This window comes from Carcharodon carcharias, chromosome 3 (assembly GCF_017639515.1).
Source record: "Carcharodon carcharias isolate sCarCar2 chromosome 3, sCarCar2.pri, whole genome shotgun sequence".
Classification (NCBI taxonomy): domain Eukaryota; kingdom Metazoa; phylum Chordata; class Chondrichthyes; order Lamniformes; family Lamnidae; genus Carcharodon; species Carcharodon carcharias.
In genome coordinates, this window is record NC_054469.1 from 171,311,405 (window position 1) to 171,327,366 (window position 15,962).

The following is a 15,962-nucleotide window of genomic DNA, read 5'->3' on the forward strand; positions in this document are numbered from 1 at the left end:
TATTGATGTAAATTGTAAAAAGTTGAGGCCCTAGCACAGACCCCTGCAGGGTCTATTCGTTACATCCTACCAGCAGAAATTAATTCCAGAATTTGGGGAATTTTGGAAAATTAATACCAATGCATATAGTATCTCATTACCACCTCTTTTAAGACCCTAGGATGAAGTCCAGTTGGACCAAGAGACTTATCAGCCTGCAGATCCATCAGTTTACTCAGTACCCTTTCCCCTGTGATTGTAATTTCACCAAGTTCACCTCTCCCTTCCACCTCCTGATTTACAGCTATTACTGGACTGATTTTGTATCCTCTATAGTAAAGACAGAAGCAAAATATTTGTTCATTTCATCCACCATTTCCTTATTATCTACTATTAACTCCCCGCTGTGTCACTCTCTAGAGGAGCAACACTCACTTTATTTACTCTTTCCCTTTTTAAATACCTGTAGAAACTCTTGCTATCTGCTTTTACATTTCTAGCTAGCTGCCTCTCATACTCTAATTTCTTTCTCCTGATTAACCTTTTAGTCATTCCCTGCCGTTCTTTATATTCTGACCAATCATCTGACCTGCCACTCATCTTTGCGCAGTTATATGTTTTTTCCTTAAGTTTGATGCTTTCCCTAACTTCTTTAGTTAACCACAGATGGTGGATCCTTCTTTTAGAATTTTTCTTTATAGTAGGAATATATTTATTCTGAGTATTCTGAAATATCCCCTTAAATGTCAGCCACTGCTTCTCCAATAATCTATCCCCTAGCCTACTATCCCAGTTCACATCAGTTACCTCAGTTTTCATGCCCACGTAGTTGCCCTTATTTAAGTTTAAAATGCTAGTTTTAGATCCACTCTTCTCCCTTTCAAACTGGATGTAAAATTCAATCATATTGTGGCTGCTGCTACTACATAGGGGCGCCTTTACCCTGAGGTCAATAATTAACCCGGTCACTAAGTCTAATATAACCTGCTCTCTGGTTGGCTCCAGAACATGCTGTTTAAGAAAATATCTTGAAAGCATACTACTACTGCCAATCTCATGTTTCCAGTTGATATGTAGATTAAAGTCACCCATGATTATTGCTGTCCCTTTATCACAAGCACCCACTATTTCTTCTTGTATACTTTGTCCTACATTGTGGTTATTGTTAGGGAGCCTGTTGACCAGTCCCACTAGTGGCTTCTTTCTGGTACTATTCCTCATCTCCACCCAAATCGTTCTACATCTGACCTCCTGAACCAAGGTCATCTCCAGCTATTGCACAAATGCCATCCTTGATTTACAGTGCTATCCCTCTGCCCTTACCTAGTTTCCTATTCTTTTTGAATGTCATATGCCCCCACAAAATTCAGGACCCAATACTTGTCATCCTATAGCCACATCTCCATAATATCAGATCATACCTATTTACTTCAATGTGTGCTATCAATTTGTTTACTTTGTTATGAATGCTACACACATTCAGATACAGAGTCTTTAGTTTTGTCTTTTTGTTATCTTTGTAACATCTAGTCTTGATTTGTGCATTCTTAGGTTTTTTCTCTCCGTCCCTCCTGCCATTCTCTGACCCTCATTTCACATATTACTATTTTCCTCTCTTACTCTGTCTCTACTCTTTGATATACCACATCTGCCCACATTTGATCCCATGGCCCTACTATTTAGTTTAAAGCCCTCTTTACTTGCCTAGTTATATGGTTCGCAAGAACACTGGTGTCAGTGTCCAACAAACCGGAATCCACTTCTCCCCCACCAGCCTTTGAGCCTCATATTCATCTCTCTAATTTTATGTATCCTATGCCAGGTAGCACACAGCTCAGGTAATAGTCCAGATATTATAACCTTTGAGGTTATGAGGTTCTCCTTCTTAATTTGGTGCCTAGCTCCTGATACTCTTTATGTAGAATCTCTTTCCTAGTTCTGCCTATGTCATTGATACGTACATGGACCACGACAGCTGCATCCTCCCTCTCCCACTACAAGTTCCTCTCCAGCCCTGAGCAGATGTCCCAAACCCTGGCACCGGGGAGACAACACAGCCATCTGGACTCTCTCTTTACTGCAGGGAACAGTCTCAGTCCTCCTCACTATACTGTTCTCTGTTACCACTAGATTCCTTTTTGCTCCCCCAACTTGAATGGCTTCCTGTACCATGGCATTATGATCAATTTTTTCAACCACCTTGCAGACCCTACTCTCATCCAAACAAGCTGAGAAAACCTCAGATCTATTGGACAATTGTAGAGGCTCACACTCTTGCACTCCTGCACTCTGGGTCCCCTTACGTGCCTCACGCACAGTCACACCCTCCTGTCCCTGACCACTGACCAAATCAGTAGACCTTATCCTAAGTGTTGTGATTGCTTCCTTGTGCAAAGTATCCATATAATTTCCCCCTTCCTCGATGCATCGCAGTGTTTGCAGCTCAGCCTCAGTCTGAGCCAAAGTCCTCAAGCCACAAACATTGCAGGCTTATTCGTCCTGAATCACAATGTGATCCAGAAACTGCCACATGCTACAGCCTTGACACATAGCCAGTCCTGCCATCCTTAATATGTTTTAGTTAATTATTTAATTATATTATTAACTTATTTATGTTGTTTTTTATATGTTTTATTAACTTTACCACAACTTGTATACTAATTTAAAATTTAGGAATAGAGTAGACCTTAATCTCTTACCAGATACTCACCAAACAGCTAGTTCATTTCACTGTAGTAGAATAAGAACCAATTCCTACAGGGTGAGAAAGATACAAAAAGCAATAAGAGATGAACACCACCTCCCCCCTTTACTGAACTCCCCCGCTCACCAAACTTTCAGGTTTGCATTCAGTTTCCTCAGCTGCTCTCATTTGCATGAGCATATGAGTATCATAAACATATGTTACCAATTCCATGCAGTGTAATAAATATCAAGGAACTAACTGCAAGACTACTGTAATCCAGTAATGCAATTCACATGACATAAACTCTATAGACTTGGTTTGAGCAGTTTGTGACCGTCATCTGGACTCTTTGTGATGATATTACACCCACTAGCTCTCTCCCTGGTGTCATGATTTTAATCTTTCAAAAATAGTTGTTTCTAATCATCTAACCATCTAATCAATCATAGTCAACTGCAACCAATATGGTGGGATGTTGCGCTTAATCAGAGTTTTAAGATGGAATGTAACACACTATTTATAACAGCAAAAGCATACAATCTTGACAGGTAGTGAGTCTACATCGGGCAGGACAGTTGGCGTATGCAGAGAATTTGTTTGTTCTTTTTCCTCCTTTCAGTGCCCCAGGTCATCTTGACTTCTCCAATCACGCAAGGGCATTGGACCGGAATCTTCCTTGAGCGCTTTTCTCTACTGCCTAATGACACAAAGTCTCTTACTTTATACCCTTTTTTGGGGTAAACCTGAATGGATTATTGACAAGGCCCTTTCATCCTATAAATACTATGAAATACCCTATAAAATGTTGAGTTCTTTGTTAAACCTTGGGTTAAAAAGCCCATCTTTAATTACATTAACCTATCATTTGCTTTTTAAGCCTTCACATGTATCCTCTGCATGCTCTTGATCAATCAGGCTTAAGCTTTACGGTATCATTTCCTTATCCTAACCCTAACTCTAGGCTGTTCCCCATGGCCAGTTTCATCCTCCCAAGAAGCATTCCACCTTCGGCCTTTAAAGCTAACTTGCAGAAGTCTCATTAATTTTTTTCTGTGTTTTCACCATATATTTATGTCCAAAGCTATTCATAGGGCCTGTGATTGAACTGTATTTTGTATAGTCTAATTCTTTATCAGCTTGTTGAACCATGGTATTGTTTACTAAATTAACTTCTATTCTCCTTCCACATATTAATTAACTTATGTTCCAGGTGGATCCTAATTAAACGAGGTTGAATGAAAAGCCCAGCACAGTTTTGTAATATGGTTCTTTGTTTTAAGTACCTACCAGTTGCTGAGGCATTGTCTGACCATCGGCCCTTTTTCAAACGATGTACATTTGTCATCATGTAAGAATACTCATTCCACGGATAAGAGAAGCAAAACCTTATCCAGTTTGCAGGAAAAAGAAAACTGCAGTGTGTATCAGTTATTACTAATTTCTAACGCTGGTGTTTATGTACAGTGTATGTTGTGGGGAAAAGATTATTATATTTTTATGTCAGCAGCAACTCTTACATTTAACTCTTCAAAGCACTTCATCTTCTAATTCCAACTTTCCTACTCTTTCTGCAGTTACTTTAATTGCCTTATTTCCTAAGTAAGTATCCATCTCCCTTTTAAATATCTGACTTAATTCTGAAGAAAACATTCCACATTCTCATATCGCTTTGTGTGAAGAATTTTTTCCTGGATTCACTTTTAAGTGAGGATTTGTTAAAATTTTAAGATTATGGGCAGAATTATCCCAAATCGAGTTTTCACACCGTACCGCCCCAAACCCGCCACATTACTTATGCATTCCCAGGAAACATGCCGTTTCCATGGTGGATGGGCTCTCATTTGCCCACCCACCATCACCTCGCTGCTGCTTCAAGCCGGCTGCAATATTTAAAATCCAGCCCCACACACATTCCTCCATGCTTCTATCCCACGACTGCTTCAGGGAAGGTGTCCACAAAAGGCAAATTGACTGCAGCCCCCAGGTTCAACGAGTTGTCACTAGAATGCCTTTTGGGTGCTGTGGAGCCTGCCAGGATGCCCTCTAGCCCCGCCCTGGCCATAGGATGGGCAGTGACATGACCAACCAGGCTTGGAAGCGGTGGCAGCATTGTGGTCAGTGCCAATGCCCTTCAAAAGAGGACAGCCACCCAGTGTCACAGGAGGATGAATGATGATCTCCGTTCCATCAGGGTAAGTCACTCTTCTCATCACTCTCAACTCACACACTCACAAACCCATCACACATTCACAGAGCTCTCACTCGCTGCCGGCTCAAAGAACCTCACCGTTCACTCTCTCACGCTCATCATTATTGTCCTCATCCTGCCCATGGGACCACTCACCACCCACACATGCCAGGCATACTTATCATCTGGCCTGGCAGTTGTCTTGCTTACACTTTCTCCATCTCCATTCATGCAGGACAAGCTGGCACACAATAACAGGAAGAGGTCACAGACCAGGAGAAGAATGCCTGAAATCAAGGACCTCATGGACTTTGAAAACTGAGCCATCCAGCTGGCTGGTGACAATCTGGACCAGTCCTGTGCTGACAGTGAGGTCTGCAGTGCTCTACCAAGTGAGGATCCAGCAGTGCAACATCCATCAGACAACCATGCTGTGACTGATGTGTCCTGTTTCACAGGCCACTGCCATGCACTAATTATCTCCCCTTGCTTCCACAGGCATATCTGGGAAACAGCCGACGGAGTCCATGACCCAGGGCCTCCAATTAAGCCCTGAAGAAACCTCTGAAGAGGAATTTGGAGACACCCTCCCTGAAGTCCTGTCACAGAGCTCACCCACACCCCCTATCAGCGCACATTTTCGGTGGGACCTAGCTTTAGAGTAGCCTTAGGATCACAACCTGGTGTGCAAATCACACTGATCCAAAACAGGCAGCAGCAGGGACTTCCCAGGTCCCGGCATTCGGAGGATTGCTGGAGGCCAGAAATTTGCTGAGTCCGAGTCAGATGATCAGCCTCTGGACTCGGTCATGTCATAGTTGCTGGAGATGCAAAAGCAAGCTCGGGAACGTCAGAAAAGTATGTCCACTGCACTTCTCGGATTGCATGGCACAATGGAGGAGCCCATCTGCCTACATTCTGAGGTGATAGCACTGGCATTGCAACACACCGAGGTCAACACTGGTATGATGGCGGCTGCCATGGAGACCTTGGTCCAGGGCATTGGTCCCGCACTGCTTTGTGGGCTCAGCTCCATCACTGATACCGTGGTTGGCCTCCAATAGTTTGTATGCAAGAGAGCTGCCAGGCAGCTTGATCTCACTCCAGCTACCCCTTCTCCTCAAGGAGTCAGTCTGGGGCCCTCAGGCACCCATAAGGAGGAGGATCAGCAGGTGCACACCACGGAGCCATCTGCCCAGGTGACTCTGGGAGTGTCCAGCCCATCAAAACCTCTTCTTCCTATGACCTTAGCAGCTCCAGCTCCACAGGTCGAGGAGGGTGCCATTGCCACACAGCAGGAACCCAAAAGCAGGCCGGGGCCCTCCAAGTCTCAGCCCTCGAGAGGATGCCAATGAAGGTCATCACAGACAGGGTGTTGTAGTCAGTAGGCTGCCTCTACCTCAGCTTTGGATGTCTGGAGAGCACCAAGGCGTAGCGGCAGGTTTAGGAAAGTTAAGAAGATGTAACTCTTTTGAGTACAAATCTGTTTCAGATGAAGTTACATTGTTTCATAGTTTGCCATTGTGAGATTTGAAGTCTTGATCTTGGGGTTATAAACCCAGTACAATAACCACTTGGCTATTTGCACAGCCTGGGCACGGGTGTTAATCGCTTGTACATAATGTTCATTATTGTCAATAAACTCCCAAGAATGTCTCCCTGCCTATGGCTCCTTGTTCTGATAAGCAGTGTTCCTGTCATTCAGATGTGAAACCTTTCTGCTCAAGATAAAGGCAGGTGTCTCAGTCCAGGGCCTCTTCCCTCTGCTTTGTTCAGCCTTCAGACCAAAATGATGATCCGGCCTCACACACCCTGGACACATTACTGATGCCTACACCTTGATGGTGCTTGGCATTGCTGCCAGAATGTAGTGGGAAGGCACCACAGAGTTCTCTAAATCTCTCTGTGTGCTCTCAGCACCTTTAAGGGAGACTGGCCTCCATCTCTTCACCTGTGACCAGTGATGCTGTGCACCTGAAGGGCTCAGATGCTGAAGGTGGACAAAGGATCAGATGCTTCCAAAGTTTCTGGCTGTGTCTCTGTGACTTGATCCTGATCGCAGAGCACAAGCGAGCTGCCCTCGGCCAGACAGCAGTCAAACATTCTCAGAGGCTATGTGAAGACCTATGGAGTGTCGTCACTGCATGTCATCATCATCCTCCTGCAGTCAAGCGACTATTAGGGCCTCCACCACGTCTCCATGACAGGAGTATTCTCACAGAGGACATTTGCATCGCCATAAGTCAGACTGAAGTCTAAACATTCACAGATGCAATGTATGGTGTCTCCTCACTGCATGTCATCATCATCCTCCACGAATCTAGCAGCTATGAGGACCTCCCAAGCATGCCTGCTCGTCTAGCCTATGATGGCCTCATCCCCGTCATCATTGCCTTCAAGGACCTCCTCACCCTCTTCCCCAATGGCATCTTCATCAGAAGAGACATCCAGCTCCTCCATCTCCTCCTCAGCCAGCTCCTCTCCCCATTGCAGCATCAGGTTGTAAACAGCGAAGCAGATGACGACAATGCGTGACACCCGCTGCAGACTGTATTGCAGAGCTCCACCAGACTGGTCCAGGCACCGGAACCTCATCGTCAACATCCTGATGGTCTGCTCCACCAAGTTGCGAGCTGTAGCATATAACCTGGTTATAGCATCGCTCTGCTGCAGTTTGAGGCTACTGCATGGGTGTCATCAGCCACAGCTCTGCGGGTAGCCCTTATCCCCAAGGAGCAATCCCTGCAGCTTCTGTGGACCCTGGAAGACTTCAGGGATCTGTGAGCGACTGAGGGTGTAGGCGTTGTGGACACTCCTTGGAAACCATAAGCACACCTGCAGGATGTGTTTCTGGTGGTCACATAATAGCTGCACATTCAGCAAATGGAATCCCTTGCGGTTGATGTAGTTGACCGTGTGTTACGACGGAGATCTGAGCACCATGTGAGTGCAGTAGATCACATCCTGCACCTGTGGGAAACCTGAGATTTGGGCGAATCCAATCCCCCTTGCATCCTGGTTCTCCTGGCCCCGGTGAAATGTACAAAGTTGTGCGCCCTTAAGAAGATGGCATCCATGACCTCATGGGTGAATTTGTGGATGGACGCTTGTGAGACCCTACAGAGATCACTTGTGGAGCCCTGAAAGAAACCAATGGCATAAGAATTGAGCTTTGTGGTCACTTTCACAGCCAGTGGCAGTAGATGCCCTCCACATCCCCCTGGGTGTTGCGCAGCATGTGCAGGAGCCCCAGCCACCCCTTTTTCCTGAGGTTGCTGCTCCTGCCTCTGCGCAGCCAGGAGCCTCACTTGCACTCTCTCCTCCATCATCTTCGCTCTCTGTAGGCCATCAGGCATGCAGCTAGTTCACCTGGCTCCATGATCCTGATGTACTCCTCCTGAAGGATGAAATAGAGAGACATGTGGTTAGCATTGGTGTACTAAGAATCTGTCCTAGTTAAGTGCGAAGGCCCCTTAACACTTCACTTGGATGGCCAGAGGTTAGTGCACTGCATGGCTGCCCAAAACTCCACCCAACCAACTGGCGGCAGTTTTGCCTACTGGACTGCATGCTGTGCTCTCAGCTCAGGCGCAGGCATCTCCTAACCCACACTGCAAGGCTGCACTGTTAACTTGAACTATGGGGGAGACTGGCCCAAACCATGATGCTGACATTGCAACGGACTGTGAGCGCCTTCACCAGTGATTGCTCCATGGCCAGCTTTGACAAGGAGATTGTACAACGTGTGCAGTCGTCCAGCTGTCCTGCCATCCACTACAATGCTCATGACTTTGCAGTCTGTGCAGGGGTGGAAGGTGAAAAGCTTTGGAGCACTTGGTGGCATTTTGATGCCTCTGCATTGCTTGAGCGGGCAGATAAGCTAGAAGCCCGACTCCAATCATATCAATGTGGCTGCGCCAGAACTGTCTCAGCTGCAGAGGAGTGGTCAGTTTATACAGGTTTCCCTAATGCGTGGCCACTTCTATCGCCCACCCAGCCCCCGACCCCAAATACTTGTGTGTTATAATCAATGGCAGGGCTGACCTTAACCCTGCCCCCCCCCCCCCCACCCCCCCCCCCAACGCACTTCAAGCTTGAAATCCAACGGTCCACCCTGGCGAGCGCTGCACATCATTGCTGTGCACCCGCCTCCGAGTTCCCGTCAAAGTGCAGCCCGCCAAGTGCACACCTTTTATGTGCTGCTGTGATGTCGATGTGCTTTCCCACCAATGTGGACAGACGATCCAGCCCGGGGAACGGTGGGGGACGATTCCAGTGAGCTGGCCTAATAATGATATGCCGATGTATTACAATGAGGTTCCCAGCATCCAATGGCAGGAAACACAGCCCATGAGTCGACATTCGCGAACTGGTTTCATGCCATCGTGAAAGTATTGTCCACGCACACCACCAAACACAGAAAACACAGGCCTATGTCATCTTGTGTATATGAGAGAAAGTGTCTTGTCAATTCCTTTCATTATTTTAACCTCATTTCACTCCTTAATCTCTTCATCTCTATCTCATCTAGGAGATATAACCCAAATTTATCCAGTCTCTTACAATTAAGCCCCTGAAACCTGTGTATCATCTGCAGAACCATTGCTGATCTTCCTTTAAGCTGTTGAGGCAGATGCCAAATGGTGGAGTCTGTTACTCAAACTTCAAGAATTTGCTGTGTATTTTTCTGTTAAACTTTCTCAGCTTATTTATGCATACTGGTTTTTAATAATATTTCTGATTGTTGGCTAAAGTTTGCAGTGCCTTTGTTTAATTGAGAAGGAAAAAATATTTGGAAATCACTTACAAAATGTGATGTTCAATAAAAAGTCATAAAGTGAGGTATACAGAACGGACCAAGTCTAAAATTAGTTTTTCACTATAAATTTGCATGTTATAATTGAGTTAATATGGTAATTTATGCATACTGCAGCTAAATGTACTTAAGGTTATCTGATCACATCTTGCTGCTGTCCGAGGACCTTGCCAAACAGAAATTGTTGTCCATATTTCTCCGTATTACAACAATGACCACACTTCAAAAGTACTTCACTGGCTCTGATGCAGACATCTTGTTGCCCTGAAAGGCATTGTAGAAATGCTAGTTTGCAATTTTATTATTTTTTAAAAATGTCTTATTTCAAGGAGTTTAGAAGCTGGAGAGACATGTTGAGGTGTAATAAATCAGGCTAAATGCATACTAGGAGGAGAAAAAAATAAAAAATGTTAAAAAAAAAACAATTGTATCACCATGCTCACAAAATAGTGTTTGTTAAATTAATTAGTATTTTTATTTTTCAGAGCAGACCAAGGTCGCCTTCTCAACTACATAATAGAGTGGGGGAATTTGACTGAAGAGAAGGTGACATCATATCTCAGAGAGACTCTGGAAGCTGTGCAGTATTTACACCACTGCAGAATAGCTCACCTAGATATAAAGGTTGGTGAGACCAGTTCACTCTAACAACTTTACAAAATTCGTACTTCTGAAATAGTGATGTGTTTTTACTGACATACCACACTACTTTTTGTCATTACTGACATATGTTGTGAATAATAAGGAATAATTAATTCTTTCACTTTGGATTTCTTTAACGTGTGAAATTTGTGTAGTGCACAATGGAGCTCAAATATGCTAAGTTATGGAATGGTAGGATGTAGATTAACATTCTCAGTTGCTGACCTCAGCCATAAATTTATGGATAAATATTAAGTAGAGGCCAGGTGTTCCTGACAAGAAAAAAGGGAAAACTAGAAGAAGGATCTCTCACAATTGCTCTAGAGTAGTTGCTGGCAGCTGATTTGGAGAGGCAATGCCAGTGACTTTTGTCCCATCTCATGCAGAGATACTGCATGGCACAGTAAGTCCAGTGAAAAATGCAGGAAAATAATAAATGCTTTTCAAAAATATAAATTTCTGATGTATATTTTGTAATCCAATTGTAAAATTTACTAAAATAACACGGTTTAAAATAATTGAAAATGTGATATTTGGACTTCCTACTTCAGGCTGTATTTTGCAATGGTGAGACCAATGGCGCTCATGGTTACTTATGTGCAAATTGAACAGGAACTTCCACCATGTGCACATACATAACACAATTAAAAGTTAAATTCAGGCAATTGATGGTCCAAGTTGCACTGCTGTTATATAAACTGCAAGAAAATAGCATCTCCCTGACTGACTCACCCTGGCACTGAAAATTAACTTTTAGAAGCGTGGAGTTTAATTCCTTAAGCTTTTGATTATTGTTGGAGATTTTAAGTGAACATTTATTTTGTACCTTTTCTGTCTGCCACCTTTACTTCTCTTGCCTTTAATCCAGTATTCTTTCCCTCTATTTTGCTTTCTGCATATAATTTGATATTGAATTCACTGTTCAGATTTATACTTCTTGATTCTGACACTGCACTTAACAGTTCTTCATTGTGACTTGTTACAATCTGGAGAGGAGGGGTTAAATGGCTTCCCTCTTTTCCCTCTCCTCCTTTGACCACAACAGGTTTTTTAAGATATTCTTGCAATTCCGTGAGTGTTTAACTGTTTACGTGCTTTCGCCATAAAATCACAATCAAGCAAGTTTTCTTGAGTCTTTTAATAAGAAAAGAGGATAGCTTTTATTGTACTTAACCCAATCTAATTAAAAAAACAAAAACACTCTGACTTTCAAACAGACTCAAAGTTCACATGCACACACGAATAAATTAGAGTAGGGAGGTAAGAATAAGTAATTTAGAGTCCAGTAAAATGAGTGGGTTATATAGCTCTTGAAGATTAGTGACTCAGCTCACTTCAGGTTGAACTCGATGGTCCTGCTGCTTTCAGTCGGTGGCCCTGCAGCTTTCGGCGTTGAGACAGTTTAAAGCTGTAGTTGGACTTTTTATCTGTTCTTCTGGAGACAGCAGCGCCAGGTTGAATTCTTTTTAAAATCTCTCTGCTGCACCTGGATAGTCAAAATTAACAGATAGGATTCAAAACTTTTAGTTGAATGGAGAGAGAGGGACCCACTCAGGTTCATGTTCCTTCAGTGCCTCAGACGCTTGACCTGTTCTGCACAGAAAGCAAGTACTTAAACACACAAGGGGTTGACTTGTCACATGACCTTCTCTCCAATTGTCCAGTGACCCAACAATGGTCATGGCTAGTGTATTCCAGTTACCTTGATTAGATCATGGCTGGGAATTCCTCCTTCAGCCAGGGTCGCATTGTCCAAGTGGTTATGGTTTGTGTATAATGGTTTGTCTCCACCCAGTTGAGTTCCCAGGTGATTGTCTGGATACTTTGCTTTGTCCTAGGCCCAACCATCTTCAGCTGCTTCATCAATGACATTCCTTCCATCATAAGGTCAAATGTGGGGATGTTCACTGATGATTGCACAATGTTTAACACCATTCACGACTCCTCAGATACTGAAGCAGTCTATGTCCAAATGCAGCAAGACCTGGACAATATCCAGGCTTGGGCTGACAAGTGGCAAGTAACATTCGCACCATCTCCAACAAGAGAGAATCTAACCATCACCCCTTGACATTCAAAGGCATTACCGTCACTGAATCCCCCTCTATCAACATCTTAGGGATTACGATTGACTAAAAATTGAACTGGGATAGCCATTTAAATACTGTGCTTATAAGAGCTGGTCACTTGCTAGGAATCCTGTGGTGAGTAATTCACCTCCTGACTCCCCAAAGCGGTCCACCATCTACAAGGCACAAGTCAGGAGTGTGAAGGAATACTCTCCACGTGCCTGGATGAGTGCAACTCCAGCAACACTCAAGAAGCTTGACACCATCCAGCAGCCAGCTTGATTGCACCCCTTCCACAAACATTCACCCCCTCTACCACCTTTGAACAGTGGCAGCAGCATGTACCATCTACAAGATGCACTGCAGAAACTCAACAAGGCTCTTTAGACAGCACCTTCCAAACCCAAAACTGCAACCATCTAGAAGGACAAGGGCAGCAGATGCCTGGAACCACCACCTGGAAGTTCCCCTCGAAGCCACTCACCATCCTGACTCAGAAATATATCGCCATTCCTTCGCTATCACTAGGTCAAACTCCTGGAACTCCCTCACCAACAGCACTGTGGGTATACCTACACCACATGGGCTGCAGTGGTTCAAGAAAGCAGCTCACCACCTTTTCAAGGGCAATTAGGGATGGACAAGAAATGCTGGCTTAGTCAGCGATGCCCACATCTCATAAATGCATGTTTAAAAAAAACAATGGAATAAGGGAAGGCTCCCATTCATTTCTTTCAAGGCAGTTGTTCCTGGTGCAGCTTTGCAGACAGCTTGTCTCCATTTCACTTGTTTTGGAATTTATACAGTACAGTGATGCAAATTTGTAGCCATCTTTGACTCTGATCCCAAGTCACTGGAATGTGGCTTTAGTATTGTTTTTAAAAATCAATTGGGGGTTTCCAGCCAGTAATTCTAAAATCATTTTTTGAAATAAAGCATGGTTTCACAACAGATTGGTTAAGGAGATACACAGTTGCTTGCCCTGTTCACACAAGCCCCAGATGCCCTATAAAGGTTGCTGGACCATTTTTTATGCTCTGCTGATAACAATTTGCTGTGCAAAGCACCCATAGAAAGGCTATGGTCAGGTGCAACTCTAATGAATATTCACTGATCACGGCAAAATCTGGCCCAGTATTCATTCCATTTTGAATCCTGCCATTTCATGGAGCAGCCTGTTAGGAATCCAGCATATTGCGTTTTCCCTTCTATCAGTACTGTTTATATAGTTAAAAATTAAAACTGTATTTGGTTAGTACTAATGATATCACAGCTTATAATATTAATGCTTATTAAATGATTTCTTTAGTGAGTTATTGTTGGTTTATTATAGCAAACCGTTATGTTTGTGAATTAACTGTTACTAATCTGTTATATGTTTTCATCATTTAAAGCCAGAAAATGTGCTGGTGGACCACAGCAAAGCCAAACCACTCATCAAGCTTGCTGATTTTGGGGATACCATGCAGCTAACCACAACATATTACACCCATCAGTTGCTAGGAAACCCTGAGTTTGCAGCTCCAGAAATTATTCTGGGAAATCCTGCCTGTCTTACATCAGATACCTGGAGTGTTGGGGTACTTGCCTACGTCCTTCTTAGTGGGGTGTCTCCTTTTTTGGATGAGAGTGTAGAGGAAACCTGTTTGAACATTTGTCGATTGGACTTCAGCTTCCCTGACGACTACTTCAGAGGGGTCAGTCAAGCTGCCAAAGACTTTGTTTGTTTCTTACTGCAGGGAGATCCAAACAAACGTCCCTCGGCTGCAATGTGCCTTCAGGATCCTTGGCTGCAGCCAGGTGTCAACAGAGACACCGAAACTCTAAACACGTCTAGACTGACTTCATTTATTGAACGGCGCAAACACCAGAATGATGTTCGGCCAGTTGGTAGCATAAAGAACTTCTTACAAAGTAGACTCTTATCAAGAGTGTGACCCTAAAGTGGAGATTTTTTTGCTCATTCTCTTTCACCTGCCAATAAGGTTGGAGACTGTGTCTTCAGCCAGTCAGCTGTTGACTTGAAATAAAACTGACAGCAAACCAGCTGCTTTATACATGTGTCATTGTGTGGAATTGCATGCCAAGGAACCTTGCACAAACAGTACTTGGATTCAATGCCATCCATGCAATGCAAAGCTGGTGGGGAGGACTGCACAAGCTCTGCACAACCAGCTGGATTCTCATTACTTTGACAGTATTTTGTTTCTGATCACAGGAAACCATTTTTCACACATTGCCTAGGAAAATTTAGAGAAGAATCATTGTTGTTACTGTATTTAATTAAACTCACTGGACTTTGAAACATTTAATTATGTGATTAAAAATTAGCCAACAAAGAACAAAGATTTTTTAAATTCTTTCCTCCTTGACTGATTTTAATCAAGACAGCCACTGAATATAATCTCCAGTGAAACGTCTGATTTTTACTGGTCATGAAGCTTTCCAATTGCCTCACCAATGTATTTAAATTATAATCCCTTGCATTTTGCCAGATATGGCTCAGATTTTTACTGCTGCAAGTTGAACCATGGCCCTTTTGCGTATAATAGAAATAAATTGTGTTGCTCCGATTATATATAAGCCTTACTTGTATAAAGACCGTTATCTGCCTTCAGTCTGTATTTTTAATGCTGGTATGCCATTCTGGAACCTTTTTCCCAAACACCCCCAAGTGAAAAGGCAAATGCTCATTTATTTCTGATGGGGGATTTTGGAGTTGCACCTGCCAATCGGATTGCAGAGCAGTTAAGGAGGAATATGTACTGTAAATGCACTCATTGTATTTTATGTTTTAATTCATATCATGTGCAATGTTGTGGCTTTAACATTTTATGCAACTCTATTTATGAAGACTTCTGTTGTATCTGTAATAAATATTAAAGAAAAGCACGTACTTCGTACTGCAAGCTACACGGCCGTTTGATTTCTTTATCACATTGACCTTTTGAAAAAGTATTTGACTACTAGGAATTGCATCACAAACTCGCCATTATGGAACAGGCACAAACAATGAACCAAACCCAGTACTTTTCTTAGCAATGCAGTATGGTTATATCAAGCATAAACTTGTACTCAAGGGTCTCAAGGAATAAATCTGTGAGAGAAGGAAAATGGGAACTCAAAACTGGATGTATTGTCACATCAACCTCACATTATTATTTTTTAATGTATTATAGCCTGTTAGTCTCCTTTCTAAGTTTGAACTCTGTTTTTGCATGTATATTCTTTTGTACAGCATCCATTAAGTGTTTCCCCAAATATGTGCTGTAAATATATTTTTCTGCCATCTGTTGTTAAAATTAAACTAATGCAACACAGATGTTTATTTTACTGCATCAGTTTCAGTTTGTCTGCTCCTTGTGGTTCAGTAAAAAGGCTATTAATTGGAACTACTGAAAAAACAATGATAAAAGCTGTGCAAAATCATTTTTAAAATGATTCTAGAAAAGGCAAATCTTGATTTGTCTTCTCCACCCTCAACACTCAACAACAAGTGCTGAGTGCTCATGGTCGTCTTTGTCACTGGGATTGAGACCATTCGATGAGCTGGCTTTGCTTCTTCCGCAACCCCCCCGGCTG

General features: G+C 43.2%; 1 protein-coding gene across 6 annotated transcripts in view; it reads left to right on the forward strand.

The window, feature by feature from the left end:
- LOC121275778 (triple functional domain protein-like) overlaps positions 1-15,700 on the forward strand; it is a 650,960-nt gene extending 635,260 nt beyond the window's left edge. For all 6 annotated transcript variants that reach the window (XM_041183384.1, XM_041183386.1, XM_041183389.1 and 3 more), the window contains 2 exons: positions 10,155-10,293; positions 13,775-15,700. In XM_041183384.1, the coding sequence (XP_041039318.1) occupies positions 10,155-10,293; positions 13,775-14,317 (682 nt within the window). In that variant the 3' untranslated portion in view covers positions 14,318-15,700. The remainder of the gene's footprint in view (positions 1-10,154; positions 10,294-13,774) is intronic.
- Positions 15,701-15,962: the final 262 nt, after the last annotated feature.